General features: G+C 47.7%; 5 protein-coding genes across 5 annotated transcripts; 1 reads left to right on the top strand and 4 right to left on the bottom strand.

The window, feature by feature from the left end:
* Positions 1 to 251: 251 nt before the first annotated feature.
* LOC124659689 (sex determination protein tasselseed-2-like) lies at positions 252 to 3,792 on the bottom strand. Its single transcript, XM_047197515.1, has 3 exons — positions 3,684 to 3,792; positions 3,359 to 3,433; positions 252 to 1,139 (listed from the first exon to the last, which is right to left on the bottom strand). Exons 2-3 carry the CDS (start codon positions 3,412 to 3,414, stop codon positions 323 to 325), a joined length of 873 nt encoding a protein of 290 aa, XP_047053471.1. The 5' UTR covers positions 3,415 to 3,433; positions 3,684 to 3,792; the 3' UTR covers positions 252 to 322.
* Positions 3,793 to 5,883: 2,091 nt separating this feature from the next.
* LOC124660363 (NAD(P)H-quinone oxidoreductase subunit N, chloroplastic-like) lies at positions 5,884 to 7,073 on the top strand. The gene is made up of 4 exons (XM_047198169.1): positions 5,884 to 6,252; positions 6,344 to 6,460; positions 6,591 to 6,676; positions 6,788 to 7,073. Exons 1-4 carry the CDS (start codon positions 5,899 to 5,901, stop codon positions 6,855 to 6,857), a joined length of 627 nt encoding a protein of 208 aa, XP_047054125.1. The 5' UTR covers positions 5,884 to 5,898; the 3' UTR covers positions 6,858 to 7,073.
* Positions 7,070 to 7,845, bottom strand: LOC124660362 (protein DMP7-like). Its single transcript, XM_047198168.1, has one exon. The coding sequence runs from the start codon at positions 7,799 to 7,801 to the stop codon at positions 7,148 to 7,150; it is 654 nt and encodes a 217-aa protein (XP_047054124.1). The 5' UTR covers positions 7,802 to 7,845; the 3' UTR covers positions 7,070 to 7,147.
* Positions 7,846 to 8,043: 198 nt separating this feature from the next.
* On the bottom strand, positions 8,044 to 11,596 carry LOC124660360 (probable magnesium transporter NIPA4). Its single transcript, XM_047198167.1, has 9 exons — positions 11,349 to 11,596; positions 10,633 to 10,689; positions 10,453 to 10,543; positions 10,184 to 10,344; positions 9,973 to 10,100; positions 9,742 to 9,879; positions 9,381 to 9,473; positions 8,590 to 8,695; positions 8,044 to 8,514 (listed from the first exon to the last, which is right to left on the bottom strand). The coding sequence occupies exons 1-9, from the start codon at positions 11,539 to 11,541 to the stop codon at positions 8,387 to 8,389; spliced, it is 1,095 nt and encodes a 364-aa protein (XP_047054123.1). The 5' UTR covers positions 11,542 to 11,596; the 3' UTR covers positions 8,044 to 8,386.
* A 3,685-nt stretch (positions 11,597 to 15,281) lies between these two features.
* LOC124662683 lies at positions 15,282 to 20,523 on the bottom strand. The gene is made up of 3 exons (XM_047200489.1): positions 20,326 to 20,523; positions 15,509 to 15,652; positions 15,282 to 15,428 (listed from the first exon to the last, which is right to left on the bottom strand). Exons 1-3 carry the CDS (start codon positions 20,521 to 20,523, stop codon positions 15,282 to 15,284), a joined length of 489 nt encoding a protein of 162 aa, XP_047056445.1.
* Positions 20,524 to 22,466: the final 1,943 nt, after the last annotated feature.

Raw genomic sequence — 22,466 nt, 5'->3', positions numbered from 1 at the left:
CCGCTAACGCTGTATTTCGTTATCTGGTGATAATGAAATTCGATCCAGTAGGATCGTTTGGAAAAAAAAAACGTGCCGGCTATCCCTGCTGATCCAGATTAGTTCATTCGTCAACTAGCTTTGCTTGGTTTTGGCATGTTCCATTAAAAAACAAGCCCTCTCGTGCTTGTATGGTTTTCTCTTTTCTATATGAAAATGCATTTGGTCGTGCCGATTGCTCAACAAAAAAAATTCTTGATGTTGGTTTATTTCGTCCATGCAGCTTTGTACAAACCCACCCACACGAGCACAAACGCAAGCAATATCAACTGCGGCCAATCACTCACTCGCTTATGTCCTGTGGCTTGCGGGGCGGCAAGTTCATGTGCTTGTAGGTGGTGAACCCGCCGTCCACCACCAGGTTCTGGCCGGACACGTACTTGGCATCGTCGGACGCGAGGTACACGGCCGCCCTTGCCACATCCACCTCCTCGCACGTCGCGCCCTTGAGCTCACCGAGCCCCCTGATGATCGCGGCCAGCTGCGCCTCGTCCGCGCCACGGAAGATCTGCGAGAACTGCTCCACCACCATCGGCGTCGCCACGGCGTGCGGCGATATGCAGTTGATCCGGACGCCGTGGCGCGACAGCTCGGCGGCGGAGGTCTTCACGAGCCCTGCGACGGCGAGCTTGGACACCGCGTAGGGGTAGCTTCCGAGGCCGCCCAGGATGCCGCTGATGCTCGCCATGCAGAGGATGGAGCCGCAGCCCGCCGGCACCATGACGCGCGTCGCGTGCTTGATCCCCGCCAGGGTGCCACGCACGTTCACGGCCATCACACGGTCGAACTCGCCCAGGTCAAGGCTGGCCATCTCTGACGTGCCGGACAGCGCTCCAACGATGCCGGCGTTGTTGAACATGACGTCCAGCCGGCCGTGCCTTGCGACGGTGGTGTCCACCGCCCCGGCGACGCTGTCCTCCACCGTCACGTCGCAGTGGACGAAATGGGCTTGCGGGCCCAGCTCCTCGGCGGTCTGGAGGCCCATGGCAGAGTTCACGTCAGCAATGACTACGGACGCGCCCTCCAGGATGAACTCGCGAGCCGTGGCCTTGCCGAGCCCACCTGCTCCTCCTGTTACAAGCGCTATCTTCCCTTCCAGTCTGCACAAAAAAAAAAAAGATGTCCTCGAGTCTGTCAGTATTCGGAAGTGGCAACGAACCCAGCAGAGTGAAAGTCGGAAGATATGTTGTATGTCTAAAGAAAGTTGCGATTTGTCAAGATTCATGGATTTAACTTTTGATCTTCCTTAGTCAGGTGTCTGTGGTGCTTGTGTCTGCACATCTGATACGTCACCGACAGTTTTGTCAATGATGGTCTTCGGATGAATGCCACGAAACGTTTTGTCCCTGCTCCTCTCTCCCAGGCGGCGGCGGCCAGATCCCATCTCCACCGGCGTGAGCTCTGGACCCCTCTCCCTCCGCTTGCCGCTCCGGCGGCAGGAGGGGGAGGGGACCTCGTTCCTCCACCGTTTTGTAGTTTGGGCTTGTCTGCTGTGGTGCGTCGTTGGGGTGGTGGGAGCGGCGCCCGGGCAAATAAATCAGCCTCAACTCCACTCCCACACCGGCGGCGACCTTCACGGCGACGTCTCGGAGTTGTTGGCAACGTGTGCTTGTCGATCTTTCAGGTCGGCAGCTTGGTCTTCTCGCCGTTCTTCAGATCTGGCGAGATCTGTTTCTCGACGTGTCACTGGCGTTTGTCGTTGTCCACGACGGCGCTGGGGGCCGGGGCGAGGTGGTTCTTCTGGAGCGAATATGTTGGTCCGGAGGTGGTGGATATGCCGTTCTTCTCCGACTTCGTCGATGGGAGGCGGCGTATCTTGGTCCAAGACAGCACGGGGGCGTCCCCGGTCGACGTGCCACGGCGACATGTGCCTCGCTGCTTACGACGAGCCTGTTCATCGACTCACAAAGCCTCGTTGGCGATGGTGCTCTTTTGGATCTTGCAATGGTGGAGGTTCGGCGTCTCTTCTTGCGTTCGTCTCGGCGGCGTTGGAATTGGACGGCGGCCGCTGGCTACGGTGGTTGCAGGAAACCCTAGGGATCGTTTTGTATTTCTCGATCTTTTAGGATTTTATCTGCAAATTCAGGATAATCATTTTATCCCGGTTTGTCTTTTAGTTTCCACATGTGTTGCTTCATGTAACTTGATTTTCGATTAATGAAATATGTGGTTGCTCTCAAAAAAAAATGATGGTCTTCGGATGAGAGAACGGTCTATCAAAAAATAAATCTATTCGACAGGAGGGTCAAGAGCACTGGTCAAAACTGAAAAACATTCTCAGTGTTGGTGACACACCTACTCCCTCCGATCCTATTTAATCGACGCACGGTTGTGAACAGAGGTAGCAAAACAAACTACCAGTCCTACGTCGATTAAATATGATCAGAGGTAGTAAATGAGAGCGGCATTAGTTCTGCGCACTGGACCTCTCTCCCATTTTTTCAGATATGTGTCGGTTTCTTTCTCTCTCATTCCACACTTTAGTTGTAAACTTAAAAGTCTATAGTTTATTCGAAATATGTTTGAATATTTTCATTCCTAGTGAAAGATAGCTACAGTACAAAAAAAAGGCAATACTGAAAATACTTTGATAATTTTTGAAAGTCGACTTTTGAAACTTGGTGAAACTTTAGTTTGAAACAATCAAGTTCTATTTTGTCAAAATATCCGTGAAGTTTCGGTAGAAAACTCATAATGTTTTGGTTGTAAAAGGATCTGTATGTAAATGTTATATACGAGTATTTTTGTCAGAAATTTATCTTTTTTGTATTTAAAAAAGCAGTGTATTTTTCAACTAAATTTCTTACATACAATCTAGATGTATATATATCTAGCTATGTCTTTATTTACAGAACTTTTGGAGACCGGAATATGCGTTTTTCAAAAGAAATCAAAAAACAAGCTTACTGGTGCTCGGGGGCACCGATGAGTTTTCGGATTTCATGCACGCTAATCGCTATATATCATACACCCCTAAGGGATCTGAGCATGACATGGTGGTTGCACATGTATTGGGTTGGGGAGTCAACGCTGGATAGGCAATGATTGAACGGGAAGATTCTTGCTGGCTAATAATACTCTGTGGCAATACTATCGCTGGCTTGCTTGCTGGAATCTACAAGAGCACATGCCGCGAAGGCGGCAGCTCCATGACTCCATCTACCATCTTCTAGACACCATGGATGTGAGATCTCATATGACTATACAGGATGATAAGGAAAAGTTTGCCCTTGTGTCCGCCAGCTCGCCAACAAATGCAAGCAAGATTGCAGATTAAGGCTTAAGTGACTTCTATACCAAGGCAGGCCAGTAGCTTTACCTTCCCTTCTTCGCAGCCGACGCCGCGAACAACTCCGGCGCTACAACGTCGGCCATCTCCCGGATGATCGCCTCACTACAGAAGAGAACAAGAAACAATTTAGCGGATCAGTGACACAAAAAGTATATGCATCCACGTACCCTATGAGCTATGGGAGAGATCGATCCGTTCAAGTGCACTTGTAGACTCTGTTAGGAAACTCTAACAGGGGCATTTGCTAGGCACCTTTTAGGCAGGAGCAATGAACAGAACAGTCCATGTATGAAGTAAGAAAGAGAGCAGACTGTCGATACCCGAGAGAAATTAGAGACCGGTGGAGAAATACCTAGTTTTCGCCGACGAGCTGGAGCAGATTGCGCCCTTGTTCTTGAGGAGGGTGGGAGGGACAGAACAGATAAGTGCTGGTGGTTGCTCCTTGTCCTCTGTATGATATGATGGTGGTGTGCTTTGACATTCTGAATTAAAACTGGGAAGACCTTCCTGATATCACCCCCCTGCACTCAACCAACTACCTCTCTCTTTCTCCCTCTCTGTCTCTCTCTAGAAATTTTGACTTTCGTCACTTTATAGGCAAACCAAACACTAATAGACTCAAACAAGGTTCGGAAAAGAAAAAGAAAAACTTCTCTCTCTGTATTTCTCTCATGTTGTGGATACAATTTGGGAATTTTTTTTATTTGTTACTATATATTATGTAGTACCGTAATCTGGTGGGGAATTTCCTGAAGTATACAATTGTACAAAATCACGCACACATGAGCCCATGTTCACAAAATTTTAATATTTCATCATCTTTGGGATCAAGCATACGTGAAAACTCTCCTAGTATCAGAAACTGTTGAAGTCAAACGCCATAATATTTGGTCAAGCATATATGAAAAAATATCCACATCTACAATATCAAGAAACAAAGCTACAACAATACGAAAGTATACTTCATGATGGTATAAAAGTATTTATTTGGGATTGTAGATGTGGATATTGTTTTGCATACTTTTGTATTGTTGCACGTATTTGGTATTGTGGATGTGAATATTTTTCTCTATACACTATACTTGGTCAAAGTTGATGAAGTTGGACTTTGACTAAAACTAATCTACACTACATTTGACATAGAGGGAGAAAGAGAGGTAGTTGGTTGAATTCAAAGGGGATAACACTGTTTTCACTAATGTGCAGCTTCAAAATTTTGCAAGCATTCATGTTTATTGGCATAAAGTAAGAATAACATTGCCTTGGACTAGAATCGTATTAGCTAATTATTAAGACCCCATAAGATGTACGCCGCACGTTCGTTCTAAAATAAATGTCACACCTTTATCTAGATTGACACATTTTAGTTGTAGATACATCCAAATCTAGATAAAGTTACGATACTTATTTTAGAGCGGAGAATATAATTTACTAGAAAAAAAAAAGAGCTGGACCAAGAATCGACTGAAACCCATGGCTACATGGTGGGCTATATGGGTTAAGCCTTGTCATCCTGTGAGTTTTGGTTATAGGTTGACGCTCGCGCTAGGCCTGGGTCCACTCCTAATAGTAACACAATAGTTTTGTTCTGCCTCTCAATCACCTTATTAGTTGTATGATTCATCATAGACGCAACAATTATATATCTTCAATCAATAGACCGTAATTTTCTATTGGTTGCCTTTTGCAAGCCTATCGTAGCTTCCCTCACCTCACGAGTAACGGGTGTAGGCCATTTAGTCTCATGTTGCCACTGGCGAGTGCCTAATGGGTTTTCTTCTTCATTTCCGTCTGATTTTCTTTTTTTTTCTTTCTTTTCTGTTGGTTTCTTTAGAATATTTTTTTCCTCTTGTTTTCTTTTCTGTTATTTGCATATTTTTTATTTTCCTCTTTTTGTTTTTATTATCTAATTTCTTAATATATTTATGCATCTTCTCGAAACCAAAAACTTTATTTTAACACTTTATATACTATAAAAATGTTTTTTGCATGAACATTTTTTCATCTTATATAGAAACACTTTTCTAACTCATGAATATTTAATTAGAAACATGTAATATTTATATAGGCACATATGAATATCCATTTCGACATATGTTTTAGTATAAAACGTAGAGAAATAAAAAAATACCTCTTAATGGGGGCTTCAAATACGGCACATGTAGCTCCTCGTAAGACCACAGAAGTTTGCATGTACTCTCTCCGATCCATATTAAATTTTACTTATATAGTGTAAATTTTGTATTAAATCAGGGCACTAAATACAGATCGTAGGGAGTACCAAATTTCCAGGGCCTTTGCCTCCATGTTCTGATGGTAAGCCATGGATAGAGCTTCTGCTCATTTCCTCTTGAGAACCGGGGAAGAAGGAAGGGTTTCATGTTGGGCTTCAGTTAGGATATGTGTGCTGGGCCTTGAATGATGGAATAGCTGCAGGCCCAGTTGTTCAACACCACGAGCACGCCGCCAAGACTTATCCCCTCGCGGTTACCTTCCCGCCACAGCTTTGCCCCTCGCCTCTCGACCCGCACACACGGACACCGGCCGCAGAAGCAGCGGAGTCAAGCATGTGGTCGGGAGCGGCAGCCGCGGCGGCGGCGGCGCGCGCGGTGTCCCCGCCGCTCCACGCCCCGTCTCTGTCCGGGCGGCGTGGCGCTGGCCGGCCGTCGACGGTGTCGGTGCGCGCGGCCGGCGGGCTGATGGACTTCGTGGGCGGCGACCTGGTGAAGCCGGACCTGGGGCGGTGGCTGGACGACGTGGAGGAGCACAAGGCGCTGGCCATCTACCCGCCGCACGAGGGCGGCTACGAGGGCCGCTACCTGAACCGCCTCCGGTACCAGGGGTACTACTTCCTCGACATGTCCGCGCGCGGCCTCGGCGACCCCGAGTCCACCCTCACCAAGATCCACCCCGTCTGCCCGGTACGCCGGCCTGCAAATCGATGGATCGATCCATCTCTCCTTTGATGTGTGCCCCCGCACGCGTGACTGAATTTCATGCTGCTGCATGCAGCCTAGCCTCGGGAGGCAGCCGGTGGCGAGGTGGTACTTCCCGCCGGAGGTGGACTACAGGCTCAGCCTGCTGCACCCTGACGCCAAAGGGCTCGTCGTCTGGGTCCTCGAAGCCAAGGTCTCTCGCCGTTCTCAGTTCCCCACACCATCACATTGAACCTCGCCTAGATAATTCAGTTCTGCAATTTACTTTTGCTTGCCATCGATCTCCTCACCGCATGTGCTATTTGCGTCTCTTCAATTTGCAGGTTCTGTCCAAGGCTGAGCTGCAGTTCCTGGCTATGCTACCGGACCTGCGCCCCAAAGTCAGGGTCATCGCCGAATGCGGCAACTGGTAAGGAGATCTCCATCTGAAATCTCACTGAAATGCACCGGAAAACATTGAAAAGCAGAGAGAAGGCGTGTGTTCTCGTGAGTAACTTTTGAGCCGATTTGATTAATGCAGGAGAAAATTTACTTGGAAACCACTGAAGCAAATATCAGGCCTCGAGCCTGATCCGGACGCAGAGGAATAAGCAACCTTGATCCGGCAACTAGCTCGTCTCATCTCTCGCCTTACACTCTGTTTTCAGCTTTGTACTAAGGAGGGCAAGAAAGGATGTAAATACGTATACAGTTGAAGTTTCGGCTCAAATTCAACACTAGAATCATCAATCATGTAAAACCTTTGAAACATACAGATCCAACAAATCACACTCCCTCCTTCCAGAGGGAGTACTATGTTTCGTTTACAGAGAGACCTTAACGGCGGGATATTCAGATCCGTTGCATATTTGCATGCCCCAGCACAGGCACAGCAAAAAGTTCAGCGCCGTAGGTACACGAGGTCGGTCCTGAGCAGGAACGGGTAGCCGATCCCTCGCCTCTTGGAAGGGAACATCACGAAGAGGAGGCTCACCACGAAGCCGATCACCAGCGGCACGGTGTTCACCACCTTCCTGGGCACCTCGGGGTAGTAGCACCGTACGATGTCGTGGTGCGAGGCGGCGAAGGTCACAAAGGCCACCAGCGAAAGCGTGGTGTAGAACAGGTCCGACCACCGCAGCCTGTACCTCTCTGCCTCCCTTGGCGCCTTCCGACCACCACAGAACGTCGCGATGCCTGTTAGGGTGGCAACGCCGTAACGAAGGCGACCCGTGGCAGAGCGGAAGCTGTCGGTGAGCGTGAAGAAGACGCAGGAGGTGGCGCAGAGCAGCACGAATGCGGCGGTCAGGACGTGGTTGATGCGCGTGCACTTGCCATCGTCGGTGACGAGAGGGGCAAAGATGGCGAAGGCCAGGATGGTCGCCGTTGGGAGGAGGACGTTGAGCCGTGCCGTGCCGCTCAGCACGAGGTTCATGACCAGGATGAAGCTCGAGGTGTCATCGGCGTCATCATCGTCCTCGTGTTGGTGTGGTTCGCTGCCGTCTTTGTTGGCTTGTTGCTCGATGAGCACCTTGTATTCCTCTCCCTCGGCCATTGACGATAATGTGTGTGCAAGAGCGTGTGAGATGGCTGGGATGATGAGACGAGGAGATGACGAGGTTAATTAAGTAGAGTGCTAGAATGAACAAGAGCAGAAAAGAATCTGGCTTTCGGTATTCATGGCTTTGCACACGGAAGAAAGCATAACTTTCGAGGTGCAGCATGCAAGGCAAGCGGAGCATTGCCATCACACGCAAGCAAAGAACATTGCCATCACTGCACCACATATGTACTGACTTTGAGAAAACAATGTGTAGATTCAACAAGGGAAAGGAGGCAAATGGTTCTTGAGTGTATGTGCTTAGGATTCTTTCCCTCTTTCCCAGATACAACAGTCACAGATAATGGCCTGTATCAATCAGAGTGATTTACATGAAAAACTTCTGACTCTTATCCATTCTGGGTATCTCAAATATGTATAAGACTTATCCCCCAACACTCTACCTGTTCCTCAAAAATTACACGAGGATCCGAGCCTTTTCCTGTTTAGCGCCCTATAGTACAATCTACGAACTGGATGGAATGAAAGAATGCTGACCATGGTAAGGAGGATCACCAAGCATCTCACGTTTGTCAAAAATTATTCTGCTGCTCTTGGTGACCTGAGAGGGATGCCTTCGGCAGCAGATCTGAGAGGAATTCCTTCAGCCCCGTACCCATTGTCATCTGTATGTCTAGAGATCCTGATTGGTAGAGTCGGTGGGAGACCTATGATACCAGAGAGTTAGGCCTACTAAAATACAACCATGTGCAAACTAAAACAAGGGGGGAATGCAACCATACCATCAACCATATCTTTAGTCTTATGAAGAAGGAATGTACCAGAAAGGATGGTAACAAAACCGCACATCTCTGTCACAATTTGAGTTGGATTTTGACGATCCCAGTCCTGCCAGCAAGTACATTAGTAGTTTGTAAATATTTGAGAGCACTGATACTTGTTCAAGTTTAACAGAATCATTTGTCGAGTACAAGCTTATGATAGATAAGTTGGACAGACTAAACAACTTGAAGCTAGACAGCATAAGTCATGATATATTTATATTGACCATGAAGCTCGAAATAGATGATGGAAAATTGACTAATACTTGAAACAAGAAGGAATAAATAGATATACTGAAGGAACATTATGTAGCCAAACGGACAGCAGCCATATCAACTTACTACTTAAAAGATAACTATGAAGTTAAATCAAGCTAAGCAGTCATTTCTAGAGGACAAGAACTGATAACTGGATTGACCTAGACTTAAGAAAAGTAACTCTGACTTAGATCATGCTAGGTGCCCTTGGTTTGAAGGGCACAGTTTCAGACAACAAACTTTTAACCTACAAAATATTCTCATAGAGAAAATTGGTTGGCAGTGATAGGTTTGGACTAAAATGTTGCCCTTTACCCTCAAGATCTCATAATCATTATGTCAACCTTTAGTAAGACACGACGAGATGACTGCCAAAAGGGACTTTAGTACGAAATGAAGCAAGAATTACTTTATTCCATATTGAACTTCTAATTTAAACAAATTAACGTTGCACATATAGCACCATCAAAGAACTAAAGAGCCAAATATGTTACCTTGAACATTATGACACTAGCCAGTATGGTTAGTGATGTAAACATTGTATAGTATATTGGTGAAACAACTGCAGTATTGAATGTGTCAAGAGCCTGCAAAAGCAAAAAAAAAGTAGGTTGAATGATTTACAAAACACCAAGCCTAAGTTTATAACAAGCGGAATCAGGTACTGAAATACTAATATTAATTAATAACACACTGCTGCCCATTATGGCATGTTAAAGACATATGCGTACCATTTCATGCCTATCCTGAGCGGAACATGTAAGAATGTGTGATTATTAAGTACCTTTGCAGATACTGAAGCATGATCACTAAGCAAGCGATTAAAAAAAAATCACAGACAGAGAGTATTATTACCTTGTTCAGATAGTTCATCTGTGTTAATATACATGCAACAACTACAACTGTGAACAGCCAAGTCTGTGGATAGATTAGCTGGTTCATCCCAGAAAATGTCAGTTTCAAGGCTATCCCAAGAGCTTTCACGCTCATGACCTGCCAGCACATAAAAAACAAAATTGGATCAAAATTAATCAACAGTATTACATGAACACACATGGTGCTAATTAGTAACATGTGAACACATACCGACAGAGATCCAACAAGTGAACAGACACCAATATACACCATGATATGTGTCTGACCATACTTTGGGATGCAGCGGAATATGAGCACAAAAGTTGCAGCAAGCACGACAGTAGCATAAAATAGAAAGGCTGCAATACAAACAAAACAACCTTAGTACTTGGTAAGATAAATGAAAAATGAGGTTGCTAACCAGGGAAAGAAAGGAAAGTACCTGGTTCTGTAGCAAGATCCCATACTTCTGCGACAGACTCAATTTCACGCTCCTGAGGAGCATGAAGCACAATAGTTGTTGAGCCCACGACGCAAAGAACACACCCTAGCATACCAAATATATGTAGCCTCTCCTTCAACATAATGTGTGCAAGAACAGCACTGTAAGAGAAATATGTTAGAACGAAGAATGAACATAGTGACTTTAAGAATTGTGAACAGCAGAAAACCTCAATATTTATCATCACGGACCATACTACTGGTTCTTACCTAATGATGACGCTAAGTGCACCAAGTGGCGTGACCAAGATAGCAGGAGCGAATGCATATGCCGCAAAGTTGGCAATTTCTCCAACAATCACTGAGAAACAGCACTGAATACAGTTAAGATCATACTGTTCAGTAGGAGCAGAACATGAAGATCTACTTGTATCATAGAGGTGCACTTACTTGTAATCATCCCTGCCCACCATAACGGTTCATACAAGTAAGAGTAACCACCAACCCCTGCCATAAAATCCAATTAGCGTGCAGCGTGTCAGCAAGAAGAAACTGCTTTCTGCTTATAAAATCACATAAACGGCGAGAACAAAATATCTTAATAATTAAAGGGGAGAGAGGAAGCAAAAGTAGCAATTCACGCATCCAACTGGCCACTTTTGGCAATTGCTCCACACATACTTGGAACCAAGAACTAAATTGTTTTATACGGTGTTTAAAAAAATTAACTACTAAAACTTGTCCACTAAATTGAACTACTTCATCCAAAATTAATGTACCCAATTCAGTTAACTGGATCAACGATGATATTGACAACAAAACTATAACACATTCGAAACAAACACCGTGGAATGAGCAATGAGGATGCATCATCATGGCACCATTCACTATAAACTCCAAAATAGGAGAACTCCTCGATCATCTAAATCTATGCCCATATCAACCGAATCTCTGAAACATTCACCCTGTCCCTAACTCCAATGCAGGCCCGGAGTTCTCTAATCAAGTACAACTCGAACGGCATAATCAGACACTGGCATTGGCAAGCTCAGATCAGAGCGGCAACCAGAACACACAAGTAACGCACAGATGAGGGACCAACAGGCAAATCAACGACGACAGGAAAATCAATGATGTCTCGATGGCAAGCAACGCAATTAGGTCACCTGCGCGGACGCCGGATGCGCCGGCCTTCCTGAGCCCCTTCTTCTTGACGATGAAGCTGGAGCCGATGAAGACGCTGGAGGAGAGCGCGAGCACCAGGCCCTTGATGTTGTCCGTGGACATCCCCGTGTACGACTCCACCCAGTTCCCTGCCCCCGAGCCAGCGGCCGCCGAAGTGGACGTTTCCGTCGCCATACTTGCAAGGCGGCGCCGAAATTCCCGGAAGGCTTTCGCTCCGTCGGTCCGCTAGATCGCGCGGCGGCGGCGGGGCGCGCGAGATCCCGATGCGGCGAGCGGTGGGGGGCTCGGCTCGCCCCTCCGGCCGGGTCGCTACCGGCTCGCGCCGGCGCTCCGCATTCGCGGTGATTTGGACTATGGGTGAGGAGGGGGCGAGTGAACGACGGCGACGGCGGCGGCGACGCCGGCGAGGAGGCAGGGGAAGGATGCGCGAGTCGAGTCCACGCGTCGCGGATATGTTTCGGTTGGACTTGGCTGGCAGGCTAGCTAGCCGGTGCCTTGTTGGCTCGCCGCTCAAGTCCGGTCTTGCTTAGCGTCGAGTTAATCGGCGTCTCGCATTTGTTTGATTTGGTGCAAAACTGGCTTTGTGAAACAAAATTTGCTCTTTTGTTTGTTGCGAACAAATTTTCTGTAGTATGGACCCAACATACATGTAACATCTTTATAAATTGAAAACCTAAATCCAAAACACATCTTTAGGGTCTAGGACAAAGCCATGAAACAATGGCAAGGAGTTCAACCTCATTGTTATATGGGGCCCAACCTTCTTAAAAACACTAGATGGTGATATACACTTATTGGGGTAATTTGACACCATTGCCTACGCAATAACTTTCTCCCCTGTCTGATTTACAGGCTAATTTGAATTAATTGTTATTCAGAACATAATTCGTTTGCTTGTTCCTTGCGATTGGTAGATCTGAAATTGATTAATGTTTTGCCTATTTAGTCCATTATTTTTGTCTTTGATGATTTAGCAAGTGCAATTCATTTTCACCTCAACAACAAATGTACTCTCACCGTTCTAGATGCCCCTAAAATTTGCATATTTTTTCTCAAGCTGGCTGACACAAATCTTGGCAATTATATCTTCCTCTATACCCTCCAGCTTTTGGAATCATTCTTTGTCTTGGTTTTCACTGGACTTTATCTATCTAGGTGCCTAATCCATTTGAGGTGTCTGGTCGAACAGAGCCATGAAATCCAGTAGTAACATTTTTTACATGAATTTGAGGAATGTGTCTAGCCAGACGATAGAGTGAACCCATAAGCAGCAGCGCTACAGGTGGACCAATTTGAGGTTTGTTGGTATATTCTAGCCCACCAATAAAAAATGGCCATTATGTATATGTTGATTAGGTCTAGTTTGCAGACCGGCCCAGTCTTTCAGTTGTTGCATGCTCTGCCACTGCCCATAAGACCGAGCATATATCTTCGTAGTCTGGAGAAGCAATATCCCAGTTTTGAACTATCTAGGTCGCGCACTTATTTTCTAATATATCTGAGTATCATCTTTATAATCACCCTTATGCAAAGTAACCCGCTTGATTAGTTCAAGGCACATCTTCGAATATATGTGTACACTATATCCTAATGATTTAATGCCTAGTCCATATGATAAATATGTAAAGATAATACTAACAACCAATGACTAAAAGTGTCACCCGCAAAAAAAACGACTAAAAGTGTCATAGTATATCAAACATAAGATGTCGGTTATATACCGTTATTCTTCTAAAGGCATCTCAGAGTGGCCAACGCAAACGGATGCAAAGTGATCATTTGCTTTCCTGCGAACAAAACATGGGTTTGCCCCACCCTAGCGGTCCGATGCAAACTAACCTGCAGCTTGTCCGCCGAGACGTATTCCTGGCCCAAATTTAGGTCATGAATGCATCGACGCGGACATAGCGCGGACGCACCGTCCTTCAAACTCGAGCCGCCTAGCGGTGGGCAAGGCCTGAATTGTTGATCGCATGTGCGTCTGCTCACTGATCACCTACGCGCCTGGTCGTTGCGGCGCCTTCAATGGGCATGCTTCAGCTTCAGTGTCAGTGCTAGTACACGACTGGGCTTTCGTGCTGCCATGCCACGCCTGAAAAGATGTGCATGCATTCATAAATGTTGCCCCGTCCCTTTTTAAGGACGCTGGCTTTTGCCTCTTCTTTTTTAAGCTAGCCAAGATCTCATCTACCGCCAACCATCGTCCCCCACAGAACAGGCAGCGCGACCTCAGCCATGGGCAAGTGATGGCCATGGCAGATGTTAAAGCATGACTTTGAGGCTGAGTTGTTGGCATCAAAGAAGAAGAAGCCTTGTATCCACATGTGCGCCACCGTCGACATGGCTCGCACCCTATACCGCGAGCGCACGCCATGTGCCCCTGGGTAGACTGACCTCCACCTCCCCGATGGCTGGCGCCTTAGCCACCGAAGGGTACCCATGTTGCTGGTGCCACGACAGGGACGGGAGCGGAGGTAGGAGATTGCCCAACGCAGGGCCCTTCTGTCGCCAAACCTTCTTGTCGACCCAGCATACAATATTGACTCGGAGATGTGGGACTTGTTCGACCACCTCGAATGAGATCTGAGGCGCTGAGCGGGGTTCCTAGGCGACGAAGAGTACAACTACGCCGCTCCAGTCACGCGAGTGAAGGAGGATAAGGAGGAGGAAGAGGAGGAGCTAGAGGAAGAGGGGGAGGGGGAGGAGGAGGAGGAGGAGGAGTGGGACGACACCGAGGACTACCTCGGCTACCTGGAGTACCTGCCGGAGAAGGCCAAGGTGGATGAGCTCCCCCTCATGTCGGAAGGCGTGGATGAGGACGAGGCAATGAGGCTGGCCAGCAAGGCCTCGTAGGAGCAACCTCCGCTGCCACCGCCACAAGCACCGATGTGCTTTGCCTCGACGGGCATGCCTCCTGGCCTATTAGAGGAGGAGGCCATGAGGTTTCCCATGGAAGCTTCGACTGTGGCGCTGCCAACATGGTCACAGTGGCCCGTGCTGCATCCTTCCTACCACGCACCACCACCAACAACGTACCCACTGTCTTCCTGGGTGTTCCACGCGCAGTGGCCACCTCCTCCCGCACCAACACGGTCGTCGATGCCTTAACACTGGTTGTAGCCTTGGGCACCTGCGATCTTCATCGACCACGTAGCAATGGTTATTTTCTAGTCTTTTTAATTTATTTTCGGCACTATGTAAGGTTCTACTAATTGAAAAAATATGTTGGACAAAAAATGTGTCGGGTCTACCTCTGGTCCAAACGGGCATACCAGCCAACGAGTCCAATTTGGTGTCCGCGACACGACCCACACAGACACTTTTTGTGTCTAGTTTGCGTCGGGCCGCAGGAGATGCCCTAGCAAATGTATTCTCAGTGTTGATGGCATCCTTGTCATTATAAATATTCTCATGATTAGGAAACCTGGTCCTAATTCAACACATGAGCTAGTCCTAGAGGTAAATTAGGAACAACTTGTTTGTTTATTTTCTTTACATGTGCATATATGTTTTCCTTTGAATCAAGACACGTAGCAGTTATAACATTAACAATAAACATTAATCATAAATTTGGAGTTGAAAATAATATTTATTATTATCTCTAGGACATATCTCCGTTAGTCACCCACGAGACGGACTGGGTAATTGTGTTTTATGTTTGTACACAGTGAAACCATAGAAGCATACAAGCAAACAACAAGCCAAAGAAATAGGAAAACTTCATAGGACAACAAAACAAAGTGCAGATCTTGGCCCAGGTTGCGTTTTACTTCATGCGGGATCTAGCAGGACACATGCAAAATCCCAAAATTAACCGTGGCCAATCAAACATGGCCATACTAGCGCAACAAAAATGAAACATATGCATACAATACCATAAGTGCATATCCTCGTGTTTACATGGAAGTGCTACTTCACAATTTACTAGCGATGGTGGCGAGATACTTGGTGTGCCGTCCGTGCGCGAGCACCTCTCTGGTGGACTTCCTCCTCACCTCCACTGTCACACATCCTGTTGTATTTCCGATGCTTAGCACCTTCGCCTCGATCTCGATCTCCTCCTGTGTATTCATGTCATTCAAAGTCATTTGTCAATTGGAAAGTGAATCACCATGGAGAAGCTAGGAGTTAACTCACTCACATTTGCACGCATGGCATTGAGGTAGGAGACGGTGATTTCCAGAGAGACCCCTGTCGTCGGTGAGCCGCCGGCGAAGATCACCGCCGACCCCACCAGGTCTACCAGGGATGCCACTGCGCCTCCATGCATGTGCTTCCGTGTGTTCTTCAAGATTTGGCGTATACCGCAAGTCACATGTAAAAGATGCAGGCATAGATGAGACTTCAACAATTAATCATCATCAAATGTCATACATGAGGAGTTACCTAGGATTTGTTTGCTTTTTTTCCCAAGATTGTCCTATTAAAATTTTGGCTAGCCAATATTTTGGTTGAGCTATTTCATTCCCACAAATTGATCAACACTGGTTAAAAAAATAAACTAGAATTGGCAATGGCATGCCAGTAAGTTAGCAGCTATCTAAACAAGAACCTACTATGTGGCCATATCCAAAAAATGATAGGGGCACACTTTGGTGTAGCAATTCAAACACATCCCTTGTTCTTTTAGGAAGGTGACCTGTTACCTCCTTCTCGTATGTAGAACTCTTTGGGTTTATTTGTTTTTTTAAGTTATGGGAAAGCTTAAGGTTTTCAGTCGATTGGCCACGACATGAACCGGCTCACACATAGGCAAACGAACCAACATAGCTCACAGTTGATCAATCAACGAGAGCATATATGGTCATCATTTTTGTTTGATCAGACATCGACTGGTTCGTCTGCATGTTCTTTGATCGTTCTTGCTTATGGGTGTGTTTGGCTTTTTCTCAAGATTATCCTTCCAAATTGTTTGGTTTAGCTTTCCTTGCCCATAAGTTAGCAAATATTGGTTAAAAACATGCATTAGAGTTGGTAGTGAAGCACTAACATGGTTAGCAACTATCCAAAACAAGATCCAACCTTTTGATCATGACTAACAAAATTGTAGGGCACTCTTTGGTTACAGTCCAAACATACCCATAGTACACTAGTTAATAAAGCAAACTAGATTTAGGCCCGGTTCATTTTGTTCCTTGTATAATTCCGTCTGAGTTGTTTTTAATATAATTATATAACAATTATAAGTTTTATCTCTTGTTTTATTTTGAGGAAAAGATAGCTTTATCTGGAAGGTAACTATTTTGCGAACCTGTAAATATCAGATATGATTTATGAGAAGAAAACAATGATTTATTAGTTGTTATCATGACGAATAAATAACTTAGGAGAGTGTTGTTACCTTCTCAAGCTACTTAACTAGATATTTTTAACATAAATCTTCTTGTTTCAGAAACGAGGAAGCAACCTATGCTTGTAATTAAGCTTGAACAGATGTGAGTGAGCTTCATACACTTAATTAATCTAAACATGTTACTACAATCCTAAGAAATAGTTTCATCATCGCATGGTCTGAAGGTGGTGTTTTGACTCACATGTACATATAAATCTATTATGAGAAATGTATAAAAACATCCAATTGTCAAAAAGATCTTTAAGACGACCTGCAGATTGCTAATCTCAAGTTCCTCCTCCCTATGCTTTGAGAGTATGTATGGACTTCGCATTAACTTCCATAAAAGCGAGGTCATGGTTATGGGGACCTCAGACATTGAGCAACAACGTGTCGTTAACATGCTGAACTGTCAACTTCACGCCTTGACATTTAGTTAGGACATCTCCAGCGGGCGACACATTTTGGACGCTAAAACGGACGTGAAACGTCCGTTTGCGTCGGGTCGAATGGTCGAAATCGACCGCGCGTCCGTTTATGTCTAGGGGTGTCCCCGGCGGACCGCCGTATAATTTTTTTTCCATTGATAAACCCATAATTTACATTAATAAAAATACATAAAACTTAAAAATAGCTAGCAAGGTGTCTGCTAAAACCTAGCTATGGGCTACTGCTCGTCGTCGCTGACAAGGTCGATGAACTCCGGTGTCCGCTATGGAAGCTGGTACACCGGCGGTGAAGGAGCAATGGGAGCCTGCGGCAACTACGGCCAGGCCGTCGGTGGCTACGCTGAAGGTGACCACGTATCCCAGGCCGTTGAAGGAGCAGGAGTCGGTGCGCGGTCATTGGAACGTGTCGACGTGACCGGAGGAGTCGTCGGCCTCCCCTGCGCGAGCGCCGACTCGCACCCGTCCCACATAGCGAGCTCGTTGAGCTCATCGAGCTCCCTATTGGCCAGTGCCATGGCAATGACCTCCTCCTCGCTAATGTCAGGCGGCTAGGTCTCCGGATTCCACGCCGGCCCGCCGTGGTCGTGGTCACCTTGAACATGGCCGTCTGACGAGGTCCCACACTCGTCCTCAGCAGCGTCCTCGTCCATGTCGTTGTGCTCGCCCTCGTCGTCGTCATCATCGTTGTTGTCTTCATCCATGACGAGCTCGCGGTCGAAGTAGTCGAGGTCGTCGAGGTATCCCGCTCGGCGGCGCGCGTCGAACTCCCACGTCCCGAACGAGATCCATTTATAAGAGTTGAGCGCGTACGCCGGATCTTCTCGGATATCGGCCGGCAAGATGGCTGGGCAGCGACGCACCTCGTCACGGCGCTCTCGGCCCTCGCGTGGCACAGAAGGGACCGACACGCTCCTGGAGTTGCGGTACCATCCTCCTCCAGGCAGGCTAGCATCCGGCCATGGCTCCGGCCGGTTTTCCTCCTAGAGGCGGCACACAACTCGATGCGGGCGTACCGCCCGACCCGTGACTTCTTGTCGGACCGCGAGCCGCTAGCCTCGTGGTCGTTCTTGGTTTTGTGGAAGGGCCAAGATTTCTTCCCCATGGCATCGGTCAGGTGGACACAACGGACTCTGGCAATGGCGTGATCGAGAAAATGGGCGTCGCCAGCGGACCTTAAAAAAGCCCGGACGCCACCTCGCCTTGAATATCCTGCCACTGTGACGTCGCCCACCAGCGCCCGCCATTAACGTGGGTCTGAAAATCTGAAGTGCGTCGCCCGTAAGTTATGCCGCCCTAAAGACGAAACATTTATGCCGCTGTCAGACGGGCCTATCGTTTGCGCATCATCATCGCAGGCACAAACTCGTACCGCACAATTAGATCGCGTTTACATCTCGACGAACGGATTGGACACTATGCGTAGAACCGCCGGAATAAGGTGCAGAGTATTTCCAGTCCTCGCGGTCACATCGCTCCGTTGAGATGTCCTTACTCCCTAATAAAATTGGATTGGGGTCCTCCGCAGCTAGACTCACACTAATCATTGCGTGTTTATCCACTCTTCCACTGCATGCCATGGGCTTTTGTGTGTTGGGTGACGGGTGCACCAAACCATGCGCAAAGCATCGCCCCACGTTGGGACACTGAGTACGTTGGGACATTGTATGCATGTCGATATCTATGGGAGGTCTGGGTATCATGGACACTAAAATCATGAACAACTGCCTTATGGTTAAGTGGATTTGGAAGATCTATGTTAGGGAGTTGGGCCTCTAGGCAGATCACATCCGTAAACAAGTATCTAAGCCGGTGTCAAGGATCTGTTGGTTGATTCACGCCCATCTGGAACGCAGTTCTGAAATGCGCTTCAGAAAATCAAAATGATGTTCTGCTTGGGGCAAAACACTTAGTCCACAGTACATCCACTCGTATGTGGCACAACAGGTAGCTAGAACCGGGGCCGCTCAGAGACAGGTTCCAGCCTTTTTGCCATCTCCGTGAACCCTGACGTCTATGTGCCTCGGGCTGGGCAGAATGGTGTATGGCAGCTCCCCTTTCACAGGGAGCTTGGTTTGCGGTAGAGGGTGGAACTTGTGGACCTTCGCCGCGAACTGAAGGATGTCCACCTTGAGACAAGACATGATGTGTTATCTTGGATTTTGTAACCCTTAGGTAAATTCTCCGCTCGCTCTCTCTACCGCAAGCTCTGCCAGGGCACACCGAGGAAACACTTTGGATAGCTTTGGAGGATCGCCAATTTCCCTCAAGATCATGGTCTTCCTCTGGCAGCTTATGCACAAATGCCTACCATCTAATGACAACATCCGCCATAGAAAAGGGCCATCTTCGGGTAGGTGTTCCATATATTCTTCAATTGCGTCCTGGCGAAATTCATGTGGACCGGCTTGGGCATGCCCTATTCTTACTGTTTGGACTTTGGATTTTGGATCTCTGGCACTGTATGTTAACTTGATTTGTATGTGGCCGAGGCTTCATTAATCTAAATCCAGGCTCTGCTCGAACCTTCTGTCTGAAAAGATCTTTAATAAAAAATCTCATTCATATCTAGGCTTTCAACATGCACACATAAGTTTTTGAAAAAAAATGTTATTTGTGGCGTTGTTCTGCTACTCCCTCCATTGCAATGAACAAGGCGCTCTCGTTTTACGTGTTTTATTAATTAAGAATTACTTAAAATATATAAAGATTATTGATATAAAATTAGCATTGTTAGAAAGTTCAATGCAAATTCAACGACCTCGAGGCGGACCTGATTGTAAGTCCTATTGAGTAATAAAGTTCACTTTTACCCGCAAAAAAAAAATACGTATAATATAATTAAAATTTTATTGGTTAATTTTTTGTCAAAGTTTGTCGTACGTCTTATTCATCGAAACGGACATAGTATACTGTAGCTCGGCAGCTAGAACAACCTTTTTTCGCCCCCTACATGCATGTTATAGGTGCCGGACAGGTAGGCGACGCGTGTATGCTAGGAAGTGGTATACGTGTGTTCTAGGAAGATGTGCAATCTTTTAAAACGATACACTAGTACGTGCTGGCGTGCTGGTCTGATCGATGTGACAAGATCTTCATATCCGGTGACTCTCTGTTCATGGGCTGTTAACGTTTTCTTGTCTATGGGAAGAGTAGTATAGTTGCTCGATCCGTACGTACCGTGAGGCGAGGAGGGACGGTGAAGGAGAAGAGGGCGCGGCTAGGCTCGATGGCGTCGATGCGGAGGCCGGCGACGGTGAGGGCGTCGAACGGCCTGGTGCCGACGCCCCGCCCTTGCCACTCCCGCATCGTCTCGTCGTCGCTGCCGCCTTCCAGCTTCGCCATCCGGTCGACACTGCCGCCTTCCAGCTTCGCCATTCGGACCACAGTACTGCTAGTTCTCACTTCTCACACTAGTTGGTACTGGTACGTACGAGCTGGAACTTGGAAGTTGGAAGTTGGAAGTTGGAAACACAAGGAACTGATGCGTTCAGCAGGGGTCCCGTGCTGTATATATGACCGACCGCGGCTAGCTAAGAGCATCCCTAGCCGTTGGGCTCCCCAGGCCGAAATCCGGCGTTATTTAGCGCCTGATAGATGTAGTTTTTGGCTTGGGGAGGCCCATTTTTCCAGCCGCGAGCCCATGGACGCGCACCCACCGCGTGCATAGCGACGGCGCAGTCACCGGGAAGGGCAATCGTCGGAGTTCCCTCGACGCATTGAACCGTCGCGAAGTGGTCTGGAGAGCCGAAACGACTCGTCGGGAACGGTCGAAGTGGCCTCGATGCGAGAACCGCCGTAATGGAGCACGAACTCCGCGGAAGAGCAACCGCCGCTCTCTTCGTCGAGAGACCTACATATACGGTTTCCGACGGCCGACGCCATTCATCTGTTCTCTCGTCACCATCCTCCGTTCAACCATGAGCGATCTCTCTTGGCCATCGGACACCGACAGCGAGGGAAGCCGCTTGGATGGCGCCATTGGTGGGATAAAGCTGCATCGTCCAGCGGCGACGATTCCCCTCCGCCGGCCAGCGAGGACGAATGGGATGACGAGGAGGAGGACGAGGAGGAGGAGGAAGAGGCCAAGGAGCGAGGCCGAGGAAGAGGCCGAGGAAAAGGAGGAGGAAGAGGCCGAGGAAAAGGAGGAGGACGACGAAGAGGCCGAGGACAGCGACGAGGAGGAGGACTCAACTTCCTCCGACGAGGAGGTGACGAGCCGGAAGCGTCGCCGCGACGACGATAAGGCGGGGCCACGTAGGAAGAAGAAGTAGTTTAAGTTTGTTTTAAAGTTTTTATATGTAATTTTTATGTTTATTCGAATTATATTCGAAATATATATAATCTATCTATGTTGCACCACTTGAGATTTCAAAGCTTTCGTTCGACGAGGGTATTGCCGTAGATCGGGAAGACGAGGGTATTGCCGTAGATCGGAGGCCATTGTCGCCGACAAGTTGGGGCCACGCGCGCTTTCGTTTCGTCCGGAGTCCCGAGCGCTCCCCGGGGGCCGGGGATGGCGTGGGATCGCCGGATGAATTTAGGCCCAAATCCGGACGAAAACGAGGAACCGGGGGCGCGACTGGGCCGAATTACGCCGTCCGGATGGAAAAAACGCTCGCCGGGGGCCTGTTCGGGGGGACGAGTGGAGATGTGATACGTCCAAAACGTATCTACTTTCCCGAACACTTTTGCTATTGTTTTGCCTCTAATTTGTGTATTTTGGATGCAACTAACACGGACTAACGCTGTTTTCAGCAGAACTGTTACGGTGTCTCGTTTTTGTGCGAAATCCAACTTTCGGGGAAAAACCTCGGGATTTTGACGAAAGGGCCTATTTTCCCAGAATACTGACGGTGCCAGAAGGACAATTGAAGTGGAGGCCCGAGGGCCCCACACCACATGGCGGCGCGGCCCAGGGTGGGCCGCGCCGCCATGTGGTGTGGCCCCCTCGGCCGGCCTCCGACGCCCTCCTTCGGACTACTTATTCGCCTCGACCTAAAAGCGCACGGGGAGAAGTCGAAGTCGCCAGAAACCCTCCAGAACGCCGCCACATCGCGAAACTCCGTCGCGGGAGCCAGAAGTCTCCGTTCTGGCACTCCGCCGGGACGGGGAATTGGAGGAGATCATCACCGCCATCACCGCCAACGCCTCTCCATCAACCAGCAATGTTTCCCCCATCCATGTGTGAGTAATTCCCCCGCTGTAGGCCGAAGGGGATGGTAGGGATTGGATGAGATTGGTCATGTAATAGCATAAGATTGTTAGGGCATAGTGCCTAGTGTCCGTAGATGGTACTTTTATGATATTGTTGCAACTTG

This window comes from Lolium rigidum, chromosome 6 (genome assembly GCF_022539505.1).
Source record: "Lolium rigidum isolate FL_2022 chromosome 6, APGP_CSIRO_Lrig_0.1, whole genome shotgun sequence".
Lineage (NCBI taxonomy): Eukaryota > Viridiplantae > Streptophyta > Magnoliopsida > Poales > Poaceae > Lolium > Lolium rigidum.
The sequence above is the reverse complement of the archived record's forward strand: the minus strand, read 5'-3'. Positions and strand labels throughout refer to the sequence as shown.

What these genes read in the sequence shown, in the direction of transcription:
- LOC124660362 (XM_047198168.1), bottom strand. Translation starts at nt 7,801, where the DNA reads ATGGCCGAGGGAGAGGAATACAAGGTGCTCATCGAGCAACAAGCCAAC.
- LOC124660360 (XM_047198167.1), bottom strand. Translation starts at nt 11,541, where the DNA reads ATGGCGACGGAAACGTCCACTTCGGCGGCCGCTGGCTCGGGGGCAGGG. An exon ending in GCACTTAGCGTCATCATTAG is followed by an intron (nt 10,345 to 10,452) that starts GTAAGAACCAGT and finishes TTTCTCTTACAG; the next exon opens with TGCTGTTCTTGCACACATTA. An exon ending in AGATGAACTATCTGAACAAG is followed by an intron (nt 9,474 to 9,741) that starts GTAATAATACTC and finishes TTGCTTTTGCAG; the next exon opens with GCTCTTGACACATTCAATAC.
- LOC124659689 (XM_047197515.1), bottom strand. Translation starts at nt 3,414, where the DNA reads ATGGCCGACGTTGTAGCGCCGGAGTTGTTCGCGGCGTCGGCTGCGAAG. An exon ending in TCGGCTGCGAAGAAGGGAAG is followed by an intron (nt 1,140 to 3,358) that starts GTAAAGCTACTG and finishes TTTTTTGTGCAG; the next exon opens with ACTGGAAGGGAAGATAGCGC.
- LOC124662683 (XM_047200489.1), bottom strand. Translation starts at nt 20,523, where the DNA reads ATGGCGAAGCTGGAAGGCGGCAGTGTCGACCGGATGGCGAAGCTGGAA. An exon ending in CCGTCCCTCCTCGCCTCACG is followed by an intron (nt 15,653 to 20,325) that starts GTACGTACGGAT and finishes CAAATCTTGAAG; the next exon opens with AACACACGGAAGCACATGCA. An exon ending in TCAATGCCATGCGTGCAAAT is followed by an intron (nt 15,429 to 15,508) that starts GTGAGTGAGTTA and finishes ATGAATACACAG; the next exon opens with GAGGAGATCGAGATCGAGGC.
- LOC124660363 (XM_047198169.1), top strand. Translation starts at nt 5,899, where the DNA reads ATGTGGTCGGGAGCGGCAGCCGCGGCGGCGGCGGCGCGCGCGGTGTCC. An exon ending in AGATCCACCCCGTCTGCCCG is followed by an intron (nt 6,253 to 6,343) that starts GTACGCCGGCCT and finishes TGCTGCATGCAG; the next exon opens with CCTAGCCTCGGGAGGCAGCC. An exon ending in ATCGCCGAATGCGGCAACTG is followed by an intron (nt 6,677 to 6,787) that starts GTAAGGAGATCT and finishes TGATTAATGCAG; the next exon opens with GAGAAAATTTACTTGGAAAC.